Source organism: Haemaphysalis longicornis, unplaced genomic scaffold, assembly GCF_048455015.1.
Source record: "Haemaphysalis longicornis isolate Haplotype H1 unplaced genomic scaffold, Haemaphysalis longicornis Haplotype H1 scaffold_7, whole genome shotgun sequence".
Taxonomy (NCBI): domain Eukaryota; kingdom Metazoa; phylum Arthropoda; class Arachnida; order Ixodida; family Ixodidae; genus Haemaphysalis; species Haemaphysalis longicornis.
The window spans coordinates 60,693,479-60,711,748 of NW_027526422.1; the positions used below are offsets into that span (position 1 = coordinate 60,693,479).

Consider the following 18,270-nt stretch of genomic DNA (forward strand, 5'->3'; position numbering starts at 1 on the left):
TTCAGAGCATGCCAAGATGTTGCCAAGGCTTACAGAATGAAAGGTCTATATGTGGGCCGCATCTCGGCGAATTGCATATTGGTGTGTCCTATGCGAAGCACTTTAGGACCTCGCTCTGTCCGGGGCTTGGCGTCCGTGTACACAGCGTTGCGCATGCGCGAGGAGCATTGGATTGGATTGGATTGGAATTGTATATACTGTACACGCGCGTTGTCACTCATTTACATGCGCGAGTGGGCAATGCCACGGGTGATTTATGGTAAGAGCGATCCCCAGTACTTCGCCCACTCGTCATGATTCACTTCGTGGAGATGCGTGAAATTTTTATTTATTTAACCCGGCCTAAGCCATCTGCGGTGACACGTACCCTTTGAAAACGTAGACCGTGATGCGTGTACTGATGATTGATGAAACGCGACCTGTCCTGTGTCTCGCCTTTGAACCCAATAGTTGCTTTTCGCTTGCGCCGAATCGCCGTCAATCGCGCGTCTTAGTTTCGCTGCGTTTAGCATTAGCGTTGACTTAGTCATTTACAGGCTGTGATGGAAGACAAGCGCCCGTGTAATTGCGGCCTGGTATTTTATGCATAATAACAATAAGAAAATGAATACAGACCACCGGAAATCTAAATTCATTCGGAGTCGTTCACTCTTGCGTGGCGTGTGGCCTTGGAGGTGTTCATTTGTCGCGCTGTTCCCGGAACGCGAGTTTTCCCGTTGTGATGATGGTGCGTTGAATCCTAGTGACATCGGATGACCTTTCTCGTGCCTCAGGGAGTTAACCGTGGTTAATTTGTGTCTGATCCTTACGAACGTTCGTATTTCGCCCACTGGGTCACAGACGCGCCCCCGCGTCTTATTTCCCCCGCCTCGCCAGCACTCCAGTCGTCCCTTGCGAGTATCTATAGTCGGCCAATCAACGCTTTCATCATCCCAAAGAAAGCCCTCAATGCATCTTCGAGACGGACGTTGTTGTGCTTTGACGCTGCTATCCTCAGAACGTTATAGTGTGGGGAGGCTGTCATTTTCTCTGAGATCTTCGCAAGTTTAAAGGCTATAAATGTGGTTCGGAGCCTGTCTTTTTTGTGCGTTTATGGTTTTTGTTCAGGGTTCGCTCAACTCGTCTCGATGGTTTTTAAGCGAGAAGAGAATGACAAGTCTGAAAAAAATAATAGAAAGGAGGTCGACGAGGAACCGCCGCTGCTTCCTTTGATCGTTGAGCCCGGAGCTTGTGGGGCCGCCGTGTTCGTTCCTCATTCGCGCTATTATTAAGTGAGCGACATCAAAAATATGGCGGTGGTAGGAGCTACTCGGAAAGGCGCCTGACAGCGCTTTGAAACGAGGTACAGCTGTCGGGGCACGTCTTCCAGAGCGGGGCTTGTGGCTTTGCGACGTGCCCGTAGAAGGGTGCGCGCGAATGAGGCGTGCCAGTCTGGGGCGCTCGTGCGCATGCGCGCCAGCACTGCCCAAGCACAGGCGCGATGTGGGGCCACTGAAGTTTGAACGCGTTTTCCGACACTAATCACACCCCTTCGTTTACATTGCCTTCCAGCCCTTTCCTCATAGCTCGCCTATTTTATAAATTCACGCGCTCTCAAGTAAATTTTGGCTGTTCTTTCTTGTGACGCGTGTACGGTGTGGCACCGTATCTGTCACTCACCGTAATTTTTTTTTTTTTTTGAAGTGCGAGTTTGGTTTATTGAAGAGATGTGCCTTGTCCCATAACACTGGGGCAGATTTTATCCCAAATTTACAATCAGAGAGCTGGATATGTTTTCTCGCAGGGTCTTTGTGACGTCACGGGAACTTTTCTGTGCAATTGGTGGCCGCCGCCGACAAAATCACTGCCACGAAACATGCGATCACAGTAGTGCCTCTGGTGCCGTTTTGTCGTACCAGTCGAATGCGCAAGTGCAATGAACACGCTGTTTTTCTGCCGACTTCGTGTAAGGTAAAATGTGAAAATTTTACGAGATTGTTTATTTTTTTTAAATGCAGGAATGAGGTTGAGTGAGTAACCAAAAGTTAACTCTTTAAAATTAAGCATGGTTGTATTATTTATGGCCTCTTTAGGAACGAAGCACGCTGCGGGAAAGTTGCGTCGGTAATAGTTTTTGCGTAGGGTCGTGACCAGTGCCAATTTATTCATCGCGCATTGCACTCACATAAGGCGTGCTCCGGCGAAATTTCGGGTGGTTCTCTTCAGGGCTATTGAAGCGTTCATTGGGAAGCTGTGAAGGGCCCCGAGAAATTATGTATGGGTGTTTTCCGCATCGTAGCTACAACTGGATTATCAGACGCGCTGTCATAGAAGGCTCGGATGAAAGGCCACCTGGCGATTTTTAACGTTCGCCGAAATGGCGACTCACAGGGGCTTTTGCTTTTCGATTCCATGGGGTAAATTACCGCTGCTGCCTGCCGGTTGTTAAAGCGCGCATTATTAGTAGTGCAGGGCCGTTCTTTCTTTCTCGTGGAATGAGACGAATGCCTTGCCCCAGCAAAAAAAAAGTGCCATGCGCACTGTTTTAGCCTCTAGTTTTGTACCGCTGCCGTGTTAGGAGTCGAACCCGATACCTGGCATCCCCTTTGCACCCTTTGAGCCTCTGCGGCGGGTGGCCAAAATAGTCTACGGCGTCGTGTACGAACGGAGCGCTGACACTTTTAAGGTGCACACACATATCGATAGATGTGAGCGAGGCAGTTGGCAGACGCGTCTGCCTGAACTATAACATTTCAGTAGTGTCAGTGCTAGTCGCAGACAGCGACATACCGAAAGTGACGGCCACGTTGACATCCTGCTGTCTAAAAAGAATAAAGAACACCGCAAATGCGACAGCTGGTTGCCTGTCGCGTTTCGCACCTGTTAAAGAACGATGCTGACATTTAGACGTCTCGGCTTGTTGGCGTTGGCTTGCTGGATGCAGACACGGCAGCTGACGCGCTTGAGCTCCCGTTCATTGCTCCGTAACTGAATTGGCCGCTGGAATGGTTTCTGAGGCCTTGTATGTCTCATTGGAGCGTGACCTTGAATGACCCCGGCGTCGGCGCGAACGGTACACAAACCCGAGGAAGGCCACAAGCAAAGTAAGGCATGCGAGACTTGTACCAGTGATGATTAAGTTAATCGATCATTCATTGATAGTGATGATTGATGATTAGTACGGCGGTATCAATATTGACTAATTTGGATTGAGATGATAAAGTATGCATTCAGGGTGATTGGGATGGATTAATTAGTGATTGACAGTAATAATTGGTAACGTGGGGGGGGGGGGAGATTAAGATGAATTAAGGTGGATTAGTGTTGATCACAGCGGATTGAGGTAGATTAATATATAATAGAATGGATTAAGGTTAATTAAGAGGGATGAAGAATGGTAAAAATAACGCGGCTGCTGTGTCGACGGGTGGACGTGTGTATAAAAGGTAGCCGTCACAAAGTATCGCCATATATATTTGCCTCCTGGGCTTTGTAACGGGCCCGCAAAGCTTGGTTACAGGTCAGGAGACCCCGCGTTTGTACCGTGTAAGAAATTGTGGCCGATCGTGTTCATGAAGCAGTGGGATCTGGGTACGCCATCCCCATGACGGGTGCTTTATTTGTTTATTTTTAAAGGTCTGTGCTGCAGGCGTCCACGCACGCATACGTGGATGAGTCCTAAAAAATACTTGCGGCCTAAAAGGGTCTTTGCAGGCGTTTTTTCCGGGTCTGGTCACAGCGTGTCGATTGCTCGCGTGAAGTGCAGTCTTTGTCAGGACGTTCTATTCCACGCCAAAGGTTTCTGTGCCACGAAGAATTCTAAGAGAGTATTAGCGTTTAACTGCGACTAAAATATTTTTATGGCAGTAGGAAATACGGGTGTTTTCTCCAGCTTTCTGGCATAAAAAGTTTCAGCCTCGCTCGAGAAGTAAGCTTGTTTTTTAAAAAATTTTTTGCCCTATGCACTTTTGGCATGGCGCAGAAAATTTGGGCAAAAACTACATTACCGTCTTGAGCAAAGCGTCGAATTTTGTTGCTTTATTTATTGACAGTGATATCATCCGCGCACTCCACGGGTGGGTCTGGAATATCATGTCGATTGCACACTCGCGTGGAGTGCTTTACATCTTTGAACGAAGTTTCGAGTTCCCTGGGATGTTAGCAAGGATGGCTTATTTATAGGCTTGCTCGAGGTTGACGGCGACAACGCGTTTGGGGGATTTATTAAGGAGGTGACGTCTTGGTGAGGTCCGGGCGCTGAATTCGATTTGAGGTGAGCCTGCCCTTAAAGGAACCATGCAGATAAAATAGAAGCTTGCTTTATTCGACAGATTTGGCTTGTCCACCAGCAAACGATGCTTTATTCACCGAGAAATTATTTTAAGTTCGAATTTCGATACTCCCGCCAAATCGCGTGTTTCGTGGCGTCTGCGATGACGCAACCAGGACAGGTCTTCGGGTCTACGTTAGTGCGCTGTTTACTCTGCAGCGGAACGCCTTTTTTACCGTTAGTTCTCCTAGATGGCGCCACCGTACTGCGCAGGACCGCTGTCTGCCTTTGTTTTGTTATTGACCGTATTTGCACCTGGCTTGTTTTGGTTACGGTATGTAGTAATCGTTTCGTGAAACATGTGTTATGCTCGACAAACAGGGTCGCGTAAGACAATGTCGCTTTCGCCAATCGGCCTGTATCGTGTGAGATAATTGCGAAGCCCCAGACTGCTGTGTAGCTAAAACAAGAATAGTGCGCGCAGTACCAACTTTTTACCCCACCATTCTTACTGCTGTAAAATGAATATGCATCACATTTAAGTGCAAATAGCTTCTTCGGCAAGCTTATAAGTCCTGCCTAATTTGCATTTGCTTATACCGGCCACAGCCGGCATAGGTTCTGTTGCGGGAAGTGAGATAGTGGGTCGCATGGTCATTCCCTTTTTTCCCTAATTATGTTGCTTATTTGAACAGGTTTACGTTAAAAGTGGTGTCAGTACGATTCTAACGAGGCAATCTTTCGAATGAACCAAACTCGTGTTTTCTCTGCATGGCCCCTTTCACGTGCCCCACCAAAGTGGCAATGTTTGTGCGGGACGAGGTAGGAAAAAAACCGATACAATGGGGTGTCGAAGCTGTATACAGTGAAGTCGTTCGGCTGTCTCTGGCTGGAACCGATGCCGGCGGCCTGTGCGGGCTCAGCGCTCTCGTCAAACCGTTCCTTCGAATAGGGGCCGATACCCCAGGCGTGTTTAGAGGCGCGGAATACGAAAACGCGATCTGCGCCCTTGTGTTGAAGGGGTCATGAAGACAAGATGCAAGTTTGTTTCATTAAAAAGACTGCTTTTTTCCTACAACAACGTTGCCAATTTCATCGCAAACTTTAAACAACTAATGGAAGTACCGTCCAGCCCGCTTATAACGGACACATCGGGAAGCGGAAATCAGTTCGTTATATCCGTTTTTCGCTATATCTGGACACAAAATCTATGTATACAACTGGTGACGGAAAACGAAGATTTGTTCGTTATAGCCGGATTTTCGTTAAAACCGGGTTCGCTATAAGTGGGATATACTGTATTAGTGAAAACAGAGGAAGCAGTGGCGATTGACCAGCCATTTTTTCTGCGACGTCTCTATGACGTCACAGAATCGTGTGAGTGCGATTGGCGTCCGCTGACCTAAGCCAAGAAACATGACTGGGCGATTGCAGTGGGGCCGCTAGTTACGTTTGACTGCGTCACTTGAACGCTAACGTGCAGTTAACGCACTGGTAAGTTATCTTTTGTGCCAGTCAATATTACGCCGCTCCTGCCCATAGTACGTCACCGCAGTGGGAAATTTGGAAGTTCTTTTTCCAAGATTTCGTGCGTTTTTTTTTTTCTTTTAAAGAATAAGTCCCGGGCCATCTCCACTAGCGTGAAACCTGGTGAGGGGGCGAAGCATGCAGTGCACAAGTGTGTTCTTGGCGCCTTGGCGTTTTTGCCAATGGAGGTGAAACCGTTGGGGGTGTAGAGGTATACAGCTTTGCTGTAAAAGTCTTTTGTCTTTGAAGTACGAAGCTCTCTAGCGCGAGGCGTAAACGAGTTTCCCGGTGTTTTAGTACCGTGACTACATCGGACGAACGACGACGACGATGACAAGAGACGCAAACAGCCCCAGCCCCTAAGGGGTTCCGCCCCTGAAACCTCGTTATTGGGGCTCTAGGTCTTTCAAATTGAGCTAAGTTGGGTTTTGTCTTCGTTGTCTGATGGCGTTGATTAGTTCTCCGTTTTGTGTAGTCGTAGTGCCAGTTATTTCTTATCTGTTCCTTGCCAAGTGCGATGTATATTTCTCAACGTCGTCGTAATCGGAATCATATCCCTGCCGACGTCGAGATTCGGAAGCTTCCACTTCCGGTTTAGCAATGCGAGCAGTCGGATATACTTCGCCCACTCTTGATCACCAGTGACGCGGAAGTAGCTTTCGGCGCAGCTCTTCGCCGTCGCGTTCTTTCGGTAGTAACCCTTTGAAAACGGCTCCTCGTTAACTTTTGTTGCGCTCATTTTCTTCTCTCTCTTGCGGGAGGGCGAATGTCGTCTGGGTCGTTCTCGTGGCATGCAGACGATGCAGGCGGCGCGCGTTTTCTTCTTCGAACGTCACTCGCGGAAGTGCCGACCAGAATACTACGCCGGCTGGATCTTGCGGAACTGGTTTGCGACGACGACGCTAGACCGTCCGTCCGCTCCTCCGGCCGTCCTTCCCCCCTGCTCGAGTCACGACACGGCAACGGCAGCGTGTTTCGTACGCACTCGATACGGCTCTGACGTGTCCCGATATTCGGGAGGACATGGCTGCTGTGCGGCAGCGGTGTCTCGACCGTCCTGTTGTAGCATATCGATAGTTTCGTTTCGAAAGGCCCGAGTTTCGGCGCGCGCGTCACGTGTTCGTGTTGGCTGGAATAAACGTACGGGTTGAGTATCCGAGGTATAACGTACAAGGTATAGGTGGGGCCTACTTCGGTCATATTTCGGTTACAGAATGTAAGATATATGCTTGGTTTCCAGCAAAGGTTGGCGGCGATGTTTAAAAGCGCTGCACCAGACGAGGGACCTTTACATAAAAGTACACAACACAGCGCTTTTAAGCATCACCAGTCATGTGACAGCTCGCCCAAACTACTACTCTGCTGCTCCAGCAAGGGCCTGTGCGTAGTATAGTATAGTTACTATACTACTATACCATACCAGCGCAGTATAGGGACCGCTTTCACTGTGGGGGGCATTGCTACAAATCTGCTTGTGTAACTACAGTGCAGACGCATCTCCTTAGCATCTTCCTGCCCTTTAAGGATAAGCATTTATATAGGATCTCTCTCTCTCTCTCTCTCTCTCTCTCTCTCTCTCTCTCTCTCTCTCTCTCTCTCTCTCTCTCTCTCTCTCTGTGTGTGTGTGTGTGTGTGTGTGTATGTGTGTTTGTGTGTGTGTGTGTGTTAGTTTAACTTTTCCTGCTATCCCCTTCCCTCCCACGTGATTCTGACGGTCTGTCCGTGCAGCATGTAGTTATAAAATAAAATCGACGTGTTTGTAGTCGTTCTTTATAATCTTTTTTTTTTTGCTCCATTCCCGCGACTTGTGAGCGTATGTTCGTTAGTGCAGACGCCCCTTTCAAAACACACACGCAGGCGCTATCGCGGTGATGTGGAAATTTCTGCATATGCCGACATTGACCCATTGACCGCTGAAGGAGCCGAGCGATTGGCCTTGGTTAATCGTTAGCCTGCGGGAGTGCACGATTACAGCCTAACTGCAACCACGATCTGCGTCAGAGAAGCGGCTCGAAATAGAACCGTTCGCCCCGTGGTAGAACCTTGCAAGAGCGGCAGTGATCTCCTCGTTCGCCGTCATGTTGCGTAAATGCCCGTCCCCCTCGCTCAGTACTCCGCATTCGTTCTCCTTTGCCGCAAAGTGCCGGTTGCGTAGATTTGAAATTCGCGCTGTCCCTCGTGAACGGCTTCGCTCGTAGGGTACGGGAGACCGCTTTCCAACGGACGGCGCGCCTGAGCGCGAGTTATGTTCTTGCAGACGCGCTTTGCGCGATGCGAATTCCACTCCCGTGATTCCCACGGCCTGCTCTAGCGCTGAGCCCCGTTATCTTTACTGGCCGTACGATATAGCGCTAACACCCGCCATGACCCTTCTTCAAACAGGACCTCGCGATACCCCTGTCTTGTGAGATACGATTTTGTAGTTCATACATGCGGGACTCCTTCCTACCCGCCCGCATGCGCAGCCGTATACTGCGCGGCTGTGTGTGTGTGAGCTCCTTAGCCGTGAGTCTCCGCGTGCCACGTCAGTAATGCGTTTCGCCATATCTTCTCGTCCCTGCACGAGCGTAAATCTTTGCGCTGCATGCGGGCGCTAATTTTAAGTGCAGTGCACTTTAGGGGCGCGCCTTGTCGTCGTAGCTCGCTCGCTGGACCCAAGTAGAGCCGCCCGGCGTTCCGTCGTAGCGGCTGTAGTCGCGGCGTAACCCGGAGGCTTCGAAAGCCAAGCGTTTACACCTCCCCGTTGTTTAGCGCGAAGAAAACTGTAGGCACATTTGAGGCAAAATATACCTAATTAACCGGTAACGACCGCGTTGATTTATTTAGGAGCGCGCGTTGGGTTGGTTTTTACGATCGCGAAAAAAAGTGGCAGTGCAATGCCGGCACGGGCGGGAGGAAAAGCAAGCACAAAAAGACCAGAACCCCCGCTGCCGCAGTTTCTGGCAGGGGGCGCGCGAGCACTGCGAAGGCGGGAAATTTGAATTGCATTGGGGGGGTATCAGTGAGCGGATAACGGCGCTACAGTCCATTATGACGAATCACTGCTCTGCGCTTCCGACAGCTTTCACGTTGAGTGGAACGGCTTTAATTTTTTTGCGGTGTACGGAAGATCGTGTCCACTCGGCTGAGGAATGACAATGTGTGGACAGATGATTGTACTTTGATTTACTTTTTGAACTTTTACAGGCTTTCTTCTTCATTGAAGCTTATATGGCTAAAATTCCACGTATTTTCGTTTTGTTCTCAAACGTGAACTCCCGCGCTTGCAGGCGTCTGTCTTTGAAACGCGAGGTGTTGGGAGAATGAACGCCCCATTGAGTTCGTGCTAATACGCGGTCACCACCAAAGTAGCGCGTCGTTAAAAACATTGATTTGGACCTGAAGCTTGTACGTCGCATTACTTGGACATGCACCTTGAGTAGATTAGTTAATAATGGACACCATTTGCATGATCACCACACGATTTAAACCTCAAGCTTATATATATCGCATCGCTTTGATGTGAACCCGAGTAGATTTCTTTTTTTCGATAGACCACGTTTTAAAAATTTGTGGAGTCGAAATAAATTCCGCCGTCAGCGCCCAGGAGAAATAAAATTTTCTCGTAGCTTCCACGCAAATTCTGTGTGGCCTCAATTCCGTCTACTAAAAATTAGCTTCGCTAGTCGCCCGCCCTTGCAGTGTGGAATGACTGACGATTTGTTGCTTTTTAGTTAGTCTCGTGTACTCGTTACCCTGCCAGAAGTGCGAAGGCAAATGAAGCGGCGCTTGAAAGCAACTTGCTGGTCGGTTGTAGATTTGTAACGTGTTATTTGCTGTACTTCTGGGAGAAAGTCTGTTGCGGTAAGCGAGCCATATGCAGTGATACACGTTAATATGTGGGGATTACTGGCCTGCTCTCTCTCTCTCTCTCTCTCTCTCTCTCTCTCTCTCTCTCTCTCTCTCTCTCTCTCTCTCTCTCTCTCTCTCTCTCTCTCTCTCTCTCTCTCTCTCTCTCTCTCTCTTCTGTCTATATTTAACCCTGTTCTCACAAGGCGAGACAAACAATAATCAGCCGCTCGCCGCTTGGCAGATGGAATCTTTACAATTGATCGCGTTCTCGCCTTCAACACAAAGGCATTGGCAAGCTGTGGGGGAAAAAAAGAAACAGAAACAGAAACATCTGTGCGACTATGTATATACAAGTGCGAATTCGTACGTCATAGCCTGTCCGTGCAAGTTAGATGCAGTTTTAATGCACTCGAAACGACGATATGAATAATCTTAAACGTGGCGTTTGGCAGTCTCCGCCATGAAGCAGCACCCAAAGTTTTATTTATTTATTTATTTATTTATTGACCGTGGGGTGGCGGAAACGGATATGTGTCCTTTTGTCGCGAAGCGGAGATGTCTTGATGTTTTCTGGTTGTTTTTTAAGTTCTGCCCACAGCCAGGGCTCTTCCTCCAAAATGTTGTGTGCGAAAGCGCTTCGGACGCGGCTGGGCGGTGGCCCCCTATTTTTCCTAAGAAACAGTTCCGGCGCGTGTGTCTGCCCGTCGGCCGACTCGGGAGACGCGGCTCTCGAGAGGGACCATCGGCGAATCTTGTGTTACACGCACGCACTGGCGTCTCCGACCCCCCGTTGCGCGCCTACGCGGGCCGCTGTGTACTTCCGACGACCTTCCCTTTTCCCCTGTTTACTTTAGTGCGTTTTGTCTAACTACTTGCTCTACGCCCGTAATTCTCCAAGCGCGCGTTTTCGAGTCGGAACCTTGTGTCTGTGTTTTTGGTCCTTTTCACTTTGGCGGGGACATGTCTGATTGGAGCTAAGAAGCGTCCTCCTGATTGGCTGCGGGTGTGCCTTAGCCTTTTCCCACCCGGTCCGCACACGCTAGGATGCGCTTTTTCCCCCAATGCGTCCCCCCAAAGCAAATATAACGCGGCCCCTCTGGAGAGCGGGGAGGAGAGCAACACCAGGAGAGCCGCACTCTGCCGCTCGTCGTCGTGCCCTCCCGCCGGGAGCCATTCGCCCGCCAACTATGTCCCGTTAAGTACTCTGAATCTTTGACTCTCTATTTCATCTATGTAATAAGTGTAATTGTGTCAAGTTCGTCTGTGCCAAATTTCATCAATGTTTACCCGTAAATTAAATCAGTTAAAGTTTGAACGTCTGAAACCTTCATCTGAGTGCTTCATCCTTCAACCGTAGCGGTGATGGACAGAAGTTGCCGTTACAAAAGTGGTGGAGTGTGCGGAGTAACGCAGACCCCGCTCTACTATCATGAGCCCCACCCTCAGAAGTCAAGACAACGCGATCCCCTCATCAGTTATGGAGCAAGCTGCTGCCGCTGCGACCCCCCAGGCCAGGCCCTTCATCGGACCGCCAACGTTCAAAGGGACACCGGAAGAGTCCGTTACTGAGTGGCTCACCTGCTACGAGCATGTCGCATCTTTGAACACCTGGGATGCCGACACCAAGGTAAAATTCCTCTATTTGGCTTTAGAAGGCGACGCAAAAAAATGGTACACCACGCAAATTCTGACTGGGGCGCCCGATTCCTGGGAAGCATGGACCACTCGAATCAAGTCGTGTTTTAGCAATCGTCATGCAGCCGAAATTGCTCATCTTCGCCTGCAAAACCGAATCCAGTTACCTTCAGAGAGGCCGGAACAGTACTACTATGACGTGATGCAACTGTGTGCACGGCTGGACCCGACCATGGCGGAAGAGGATCGCCTCCGGCATCTCCTGCGTGGGCTGTGCCCAAGCACTATGGAGAAAATTGTCATCTCTAATCCGGGCTCCTGCGCAGAATTTCTGCAGATCCTTCAACGCATCAACCAGGCCGCTCTCATGGCCCGTGCCTCCGGCCCGCCTCCTGCCTGCCAGCCGGCCGGCCCGTACCCGTGGACAGCGATCGCCGCCGGGACGCCCAACAATGCTACCGGAATGCAGCCGCCGTCGGTGAGCCCCGTCGTTTTCGATCGCGCGCATGATGCGGCTGCTTGTGCTGCGGCCGGATGCGTTCAGGGGCACGGCACCCCTACACCGAATAAGGACGTGAAAGCCATCGCAGACTCCATTGAGGCGCTCGCTGAACGTCTCAAGGCTATCGAAGACCAGTTACGCCACCCCCCTGCACCTTGGCCCCCGAGAGGGTCGCGGTACGACGATGGGCGTCCCTGGTGTAACTACTGCAAGCGCATCAGACATGTCCCCGCCAAAGTGAAAAGGACCAAAAACACAGACACAAGGTTCCGACTCGAAAACGCGCGCTTGGAGAATTACGGGCGTAGAGCAAGTAGTTAGACAAAACGCACTAAAGTAAACAGGGGAAAAGGGAAGGTCGTCGGAAGTACACAGCGGCCCGCGTAGGCGCGCAACGGGGGGTCGGAGACGCCAGTGCGTGCGTGTAACACAAGATTCGCCGATGGTCCCTCTCGAGAGCCGCGTCTCCCGAGTCGGCCGACGGGCAGACACACGCGCCGGAACTGTTTCTTAGGAAAAATAGGGGGCCACCGCCCAGCCGCGTCCGAAGCGCTTTCGCACACAACATTTTGGAGGAAGAGCCCTGGCTGTGGGCAGAACTTAAAAAACAACCAGAAAACATCAAGACATCTCCGCTTCGCGACACTTTCGTGGCTGTAGTTAAGGCTGCGTGCGGGGTCTGCAACTTGCGGCAATTTCGGGCTGCTCGAAATATACGGCTGTGACTGTGTAGCGGGAAGCAAAAACGAGAGAAGCGAGCATTCGCAACATGCAAAATGCCAACGCCAGGGAATGAGTAGCGTTTGAGGCAGACGCGGTTATATCGGCGGTTAACGAAAGGGCACACGCGCACTCACTGCTCCCTATCACGACGCGCGTTTCGCTTTTCGCTGACGCGAGGACCCGAATAACTCGCCATTGAGAACATTATTTTTTAGCTTACACTGGCTGTACACTGAATTTAAACTTGGTGTGGTTGCGGAGTCAGTGCGTAGCCAGTGTGAGTTTTCAAGAAAACAAACAAACAAACAAACAAACAAAAAGGATCCGCTGTCTCTTGCGGAATGGAACTGGATGGTTATTGCAGTGTAAGTATCGTTACGGGTGCCAGGTGTCTGTTATGATCGTGACGATAAAAATGCCGTGACTTACGTACATTGGAACGTGAAGTCTTTGTCAAAAGTTTCTAGGCCATGCTAAACTGTAATGGGCCACCAGAAATTCACCGTACAAGACTGCCTCTCCAGCGAGACAGAAAGGTTTTCTGACCGGAGGGTGGCGATAGCACATTGCTTTGTAAGGGTCAGAACGTACAGTATTTGCCAAAAGTTGCGAGGCTATGCCAAACGTAAGAACTTATACCTCTCGAGCGAGACTGCAAGATTTTTCTGCCAGGAAACTGGCAACGTATATTTCTTCTGTCATAAAATGATTCGGCTTTGCTTCAACGTTAAGCATTCGCTTTGAATCCTTTGCGGCCCGTAAAATATTGGCGTGGCCTGGAAACATTTGACGAAGACTACACGCACCGAGGCAGTTGTTGGAACTCGGGGCCAGGCATGCGTCGTATTCCGGGATGAAATATGCAGTCGTATTTGCGGCCTTGAGCATCCACGTCGGTAATGTTTCCATGTAGATAGACACGGCGACTCCTTTGTGTCTTCGCCTACAATTTTGTATCGTTACAACGAAATTCGCTTCTAACGAAGTATTGCTTACAGCGAAGTCAGTAACCCCTCTCGAGGACTTCTTTATGCGGGAATAACGGTACTTTTGCACGTTGCACGCTTCGCGAAGTGATGTTTGCACGAGAACGCCGCCCCCGTTGGTTGCGAAACCGAGCGAGCATTGTAAGTGCCCACCCAGCAGTCTGCAGAGAGGGAGAGATAGAGGGGAAGGAGGGGAAGAGGGAGGGCGGCAAAAGTGGTCCGTCGTCGCCCACGTCCGGGCGTTCATGGCCCCATTCTGTGAGCGGCGCGCAGTCCGCGCAGAAAAAGCTCGCGTGTCCGCAGAACGCCCCGCGAAAACGCCTATATCGACTCTCTTCGATTTTTCTTTTTTGGCGCCTCTTTTTTCATTTTAGACAACTCTCTGCAACTGTTATCATTGTTTGCCCGACGTCTAAATTACAGCAGCAGGCCGCAGATACTCCGTTTCTCGCACGCTGTGCCAGAAAAAAAGAAAACACGCTGAAGTCTCGGGTTCATAACACCGGACCGCCGCCGTTGATGTGGTCGGGTGGAAGAAAAAAATAAAAATAAAACACGCCGCCGGGTCTTATTGTGGAAATTCTAAGCGCTGCTACGCGCACGCGAGGTAGGTAGCAGCAAGCAGCAGTCCTGAGAGGCGTTCGCCGCGCACACGTCGACCGCTCGCTCGCTCTGTTGCGTTGTGGTGTGTTTGTATACGCGGCCAAACGAGGGGGCGAAGGCCATTGTTCTTCACTTGTCGGACAACATTCCGTTATTTTTTTTTCTTTCTCCGCGTCCTCGTCTCTTCTTCCCAGCTGAGAGGACTCGACGGGTGAAGTTGTTGGGAGTGTAGTCGCGCAGCGCGGCGATCGGGGTGGGAGAAAGCGCTTCTCTGTTTCGTTTATTAAAGGCTGCTGCGAGGAAGAGAAACTGACGACGCGGAGAGGGCGGCTCAACCCGGTCGTTTCGTATTAAAAATCCCGCGGCGGCGTGCGCGGTGGTGTGTTGTGCGGCAGCACACTCGATCAACGTGGGCGTCTTTGTCGTTGTCGACGTTGGCACCTCTCCTCCTTCTCCTCTCCGGCGGCTTACGTGCGCTGCCTGCGCCGGCAGGAATGTTACAACAGATGAGAAATGGGGCTGCAGAGGGGGAGGGGGAGGAGGCGGGCTGGATCGGAGGGGTGGACTCTCGGGCAGACGGAAACGGGGCCGCGGGGGCCTGGCGGCAGCGTATAGCGTCGGCGGCGCGGGCGAGGAGGAGGCCGGGAGCGCGGGGAGCGAGGTCCGCGCCGCGAGGCCCCGACTTCGTCGTCGTCGTTCAGCGGTGGTCGGACGCTGGACCGGCTGCCGCCATGGGAGGAATACGCGGGCGGCGGCGGAGCAGGCAGGCCGCCGTACGCCGCCCGGAGCGCCGCTCCGCCGCCGTCGTACCCGACGAGGCAGCTGATGCTGCAGCAGCAGCAACACCATCAGCAGCAGCAACATCGCTTCGGGTTCCAGCACGGCGCCGGCGCCGCGGCCGGCTACGAACCGACGCTGCTCAGCTTGCTCACGTGTACGTACAGTTGTGGTTTCGTTCCGGCGCGCTCAGCTGACTGGGCGGGCGCTGCGCGCCGCAGCTGATTCGAGGTTTTCGGCGCGCGCTCTCGAGAGCACGTGTGTCGCCGATCCGATCGCGCCTTCACATCTGTTGGGTATGCGGTTCTTTCCACAGAGCGGCGGAAACGCTTTTCCGAAGCTAGATAGTTCGTGCCATGGTGTTTGAACATCGACGGACGCGTGAATGTTGTGCCCTTTCGCGAGGGTGTATGCAGTTCGCGTGTGCTACCCTGAACACGGTGTCGCTGACCGGTGCCTTTTAACGCTCCGTGAGCGAACGTCGCTAAAGTTCGCGGGAGAGCTCCGAGGTGATGGTTGTGTCTGTTTAGAAGGCCTGTTCGGCAGTGACGCCCGTACGGCACACTCTGCTCCGCCGGCCTCTGTACTTCCGTTTGAGAGAACGTTGCTCGTGCTCTGTCGGTTTGAGCGGACGCCGGTGGTGCTGGCGAGGTCTTCCGTTTACGCCGTCGCACTTCCACGGTCAAGAAATGTGTATCGTCTTTTGTGAAGCGCCGCCGCGCTTGAGAAGCGGCTCGCAACTTCCCGCAGCTGTGTCCGTTCGTCGGTTTTGAACCGGAGAATGCCATTCTCGTTGCCGCCGCTCCGCGCAACTCGTTGGTTCTCGAAGAGCGTGCGTCGCGTCTAAGTGTTGGATGACGCGGTGTCACCTTCCCGGCATGCTTAGAGACGTGACTGTACAGGCCCGTCCTTGGAGGAGAAGGTACAATCGCCTCGAAGCGTCGGCACCCTGCTCTTAGTCAATCCCTGCACGAGCTGTAGAACGAAGTTCGTTATAGCGAGTAGCACTGTCCTGGAGTCTTCGTAGGAACCCCGATTGCGCCGCACCATATCCCAGAAGAAAAAAAAATGGTTACTTTGGTTTTACTCGCGCGCCGCTTACGGTGTTGAGGAAGTTGTTGCCTTTGTCGTCAATCGAACTGACCACTTAGACGGAGAGGCCCATGTGTTCGAGATTTCGGCGCACATTGAAGATCCCCAGGTGGCCAAAATTAATCCGGAGCCCTCTACTACGGCGCGCATCATCGCCTGTGTATACCGTCGGCGCGTTAAACCCCACAATCAATTAATCGGTTCATATGGAGAGCTTGTTGATCAGGCAGGCACTGCGGGGGTTTAATCATATGGCTGAGCAGTTTACATTGGCCCACGGTGTCTACTTTCTGCTGTATCGAGGATTAGATTGTGTCAATCTACTGGTTATATGCGCAGTTGCAAGGAAGCGTATAAAGGAGACCTACATATTTCGCTTTTGTTAGCCTATTTTTGGCTGCACGTTCAGTTTAACATTTCTCTTAAAGCGGCGCAAAAAATTATGAGTCAGACGTTTTGTGCCATAAACTGCCGCCATGTCCTTCCCTTGCGCGGACTTCCGTCGGCGAGAATGGGTGATCCGTTTCCCGACACTGCATGCGCGTTCTGTACAGCGGTAGATGCAGTATTGTCCGACGTTTTTATTCAGCGAAAAAAAAAATTCTTTTGGTTTTTCGTCGTGAACATACATCGTGCTTGCAACGCTGGAGAGAAATACTCGAGGAAAATTCAGCTGTTTAGCCTGTAGACAGTTTCCTAGATATCCCCGTCGTAAATTTGGGCCTACGCGGCATTTGTAGGTAAACTGTGCTCCCGAGCCGCGAATGTGTTCCGCGTAATAAATTGCGGGAACTTTTCAGCTAAGCTCCGAGTCCGAACTTACCCCGAAGAGCCAGAGGCGAAAAAGAAAATCAAACGAAACGTTGATTGCCATGCGTGAAGAGCCAGATGCGAAAAAGAAAATCAAACGAAATGTTGATTGCCATGCGCAAGCGGCTTAATAACCCTGCAATGGATAACAGGAGCACGTCGTTTGGAGTTTTCGTTGAACCGCAGAATTGATGCGTTTTTTTTTTCCTGGTATTCGATTAGCCCGTTTACCGCAATCGCTCCTTTCGTTGGCGTCGCTATAACTCAGACTTTGCGCGGCCATGTGGTCGACAGTAGGAAATTAAGCGGCGCGGGCTTTTCTTTGGGTTGCGTGGATGGGTTCCACCACTCGCCGTCGTTTTTCTCGTAATAATCATTACCTGGAGATATTGCAGAAGGGCGAAAGTTTTCTCCATTAGGCACCGAACGTCGTCCATATATCTATAGTGCTTGCGAATTTTATGTCTTATCTCTCGGTACCTACGACTTATATGCCTTTAACAGACAAATGCATTACTGAGGAGAGTTTATTTCGAGGGCAGTAGGGGAAGCCTGTCAAAGTATGAAAGCCGGAGGGTCTTTCATGAGATACCTCCATTAGACCCCACGTATTTCTACGGAGACTTGCACCCCTGCTGCACGGGCGTTTCGAGGACTTTGAGCCGAATGTCATTTGACTCAAACGCCACCTTTGAGCTGCTACACGACGTTTCTCAAGGGCATTTGGTTGGCATGCCATTTGAGTCAAAGCAGCGCGACAACCGACATTTGAGATTCTAAAAGCTGCCTTTGAAACGCGGACGCTCGTACTCTCGGGTGCAGTATCTGCATTCCGTAATTGCAAAAACTATTTATGAGTACAACTTGGTTTTTAACGCGCGGTATCTTGATTAAGGATTTTTGATTTTTTTTTTCTATCACCCAATCTGCGATTCAAGGTAATTTGGTACTCTCAACACCGGCGGTGCAAAAAAGAAAAAAAAAAACGCCCGCTTTTGTGTACGTTTGTAAGATCAATTTTATCACTAATATTTTTTTGGCTTAGTTTAACTTAAACAATTTTTTTTTTGTCAAATTACGTATACGAAACTGGGCAGCAGTAGCGACACCAAAACATGGCGGGTAAACACGTAAATTTTGTCGTGAGAGTTGTCGTGTAGATCGGCGGAACTCATTCCAGTTCAAGTGACATTTGAAATTTCGAAGGCCATTCGACTCAGATGCCCCTTCAGACGCTCGTGTAGCACACGTACAGCCGGTGAAAGGCTTGTCTATAACACAGCGTTCGTACTCTCAGCCCTATCCTGCCCCGCCGGAGCGGGATTTGAATAAAACTACTGCGGAATTCTGAAGTCTTAGCCCTTCGCTTTTGCCTCCGACATATTTAGAACGAGTATGTTTCGGCAGTTTTAGGATGTAGCTGGTTGAAGTTGAAATCGCTGTTATAGACAAGCGTTTTACCGGCTGTACTCTACACCAGACCCCTGTAAGCAGTCTTTGGTAGTTACTAGTAACGCGTTACCGGTAAAAGCAAT

The 18,270-nt window shown here is 50.8% G+C and overlaps 1 protein-coding gene across 4 annotated transcripts in view; it reads left to right on the forward strand.

Moving 5' to 3' along the window:
- Positions 1–18,270, forward strand: part of Med15 (mediator complex subunit 15) — a 154,848-nt gene that overhangs the window by 54,098 nt on the left and 82,480 nt on the right. Inside the window, exon 1 of one of the 4 annotated variants that reach the window (XM_077677522.1) lies at positions 3,014–3,083. The exons of 2 other annotated variants lie outside the window; for them this stretch is intronic. In XM_077677522.1, coding sequence (XP_077533648.1) covers positions 3,029–3,083 — 55 coding nt within the window. In that variant the 5' untranslated portion in view covers positions 3,014–3,028. Of the gene's footprint in view, positions 1–3,013; positions 3,084–14,651; positions 14,991–18,270 lie in introns of those variants that run through there. One more of the 4 variants, XM_077677521.1, reaches the window with a different exon arrangement.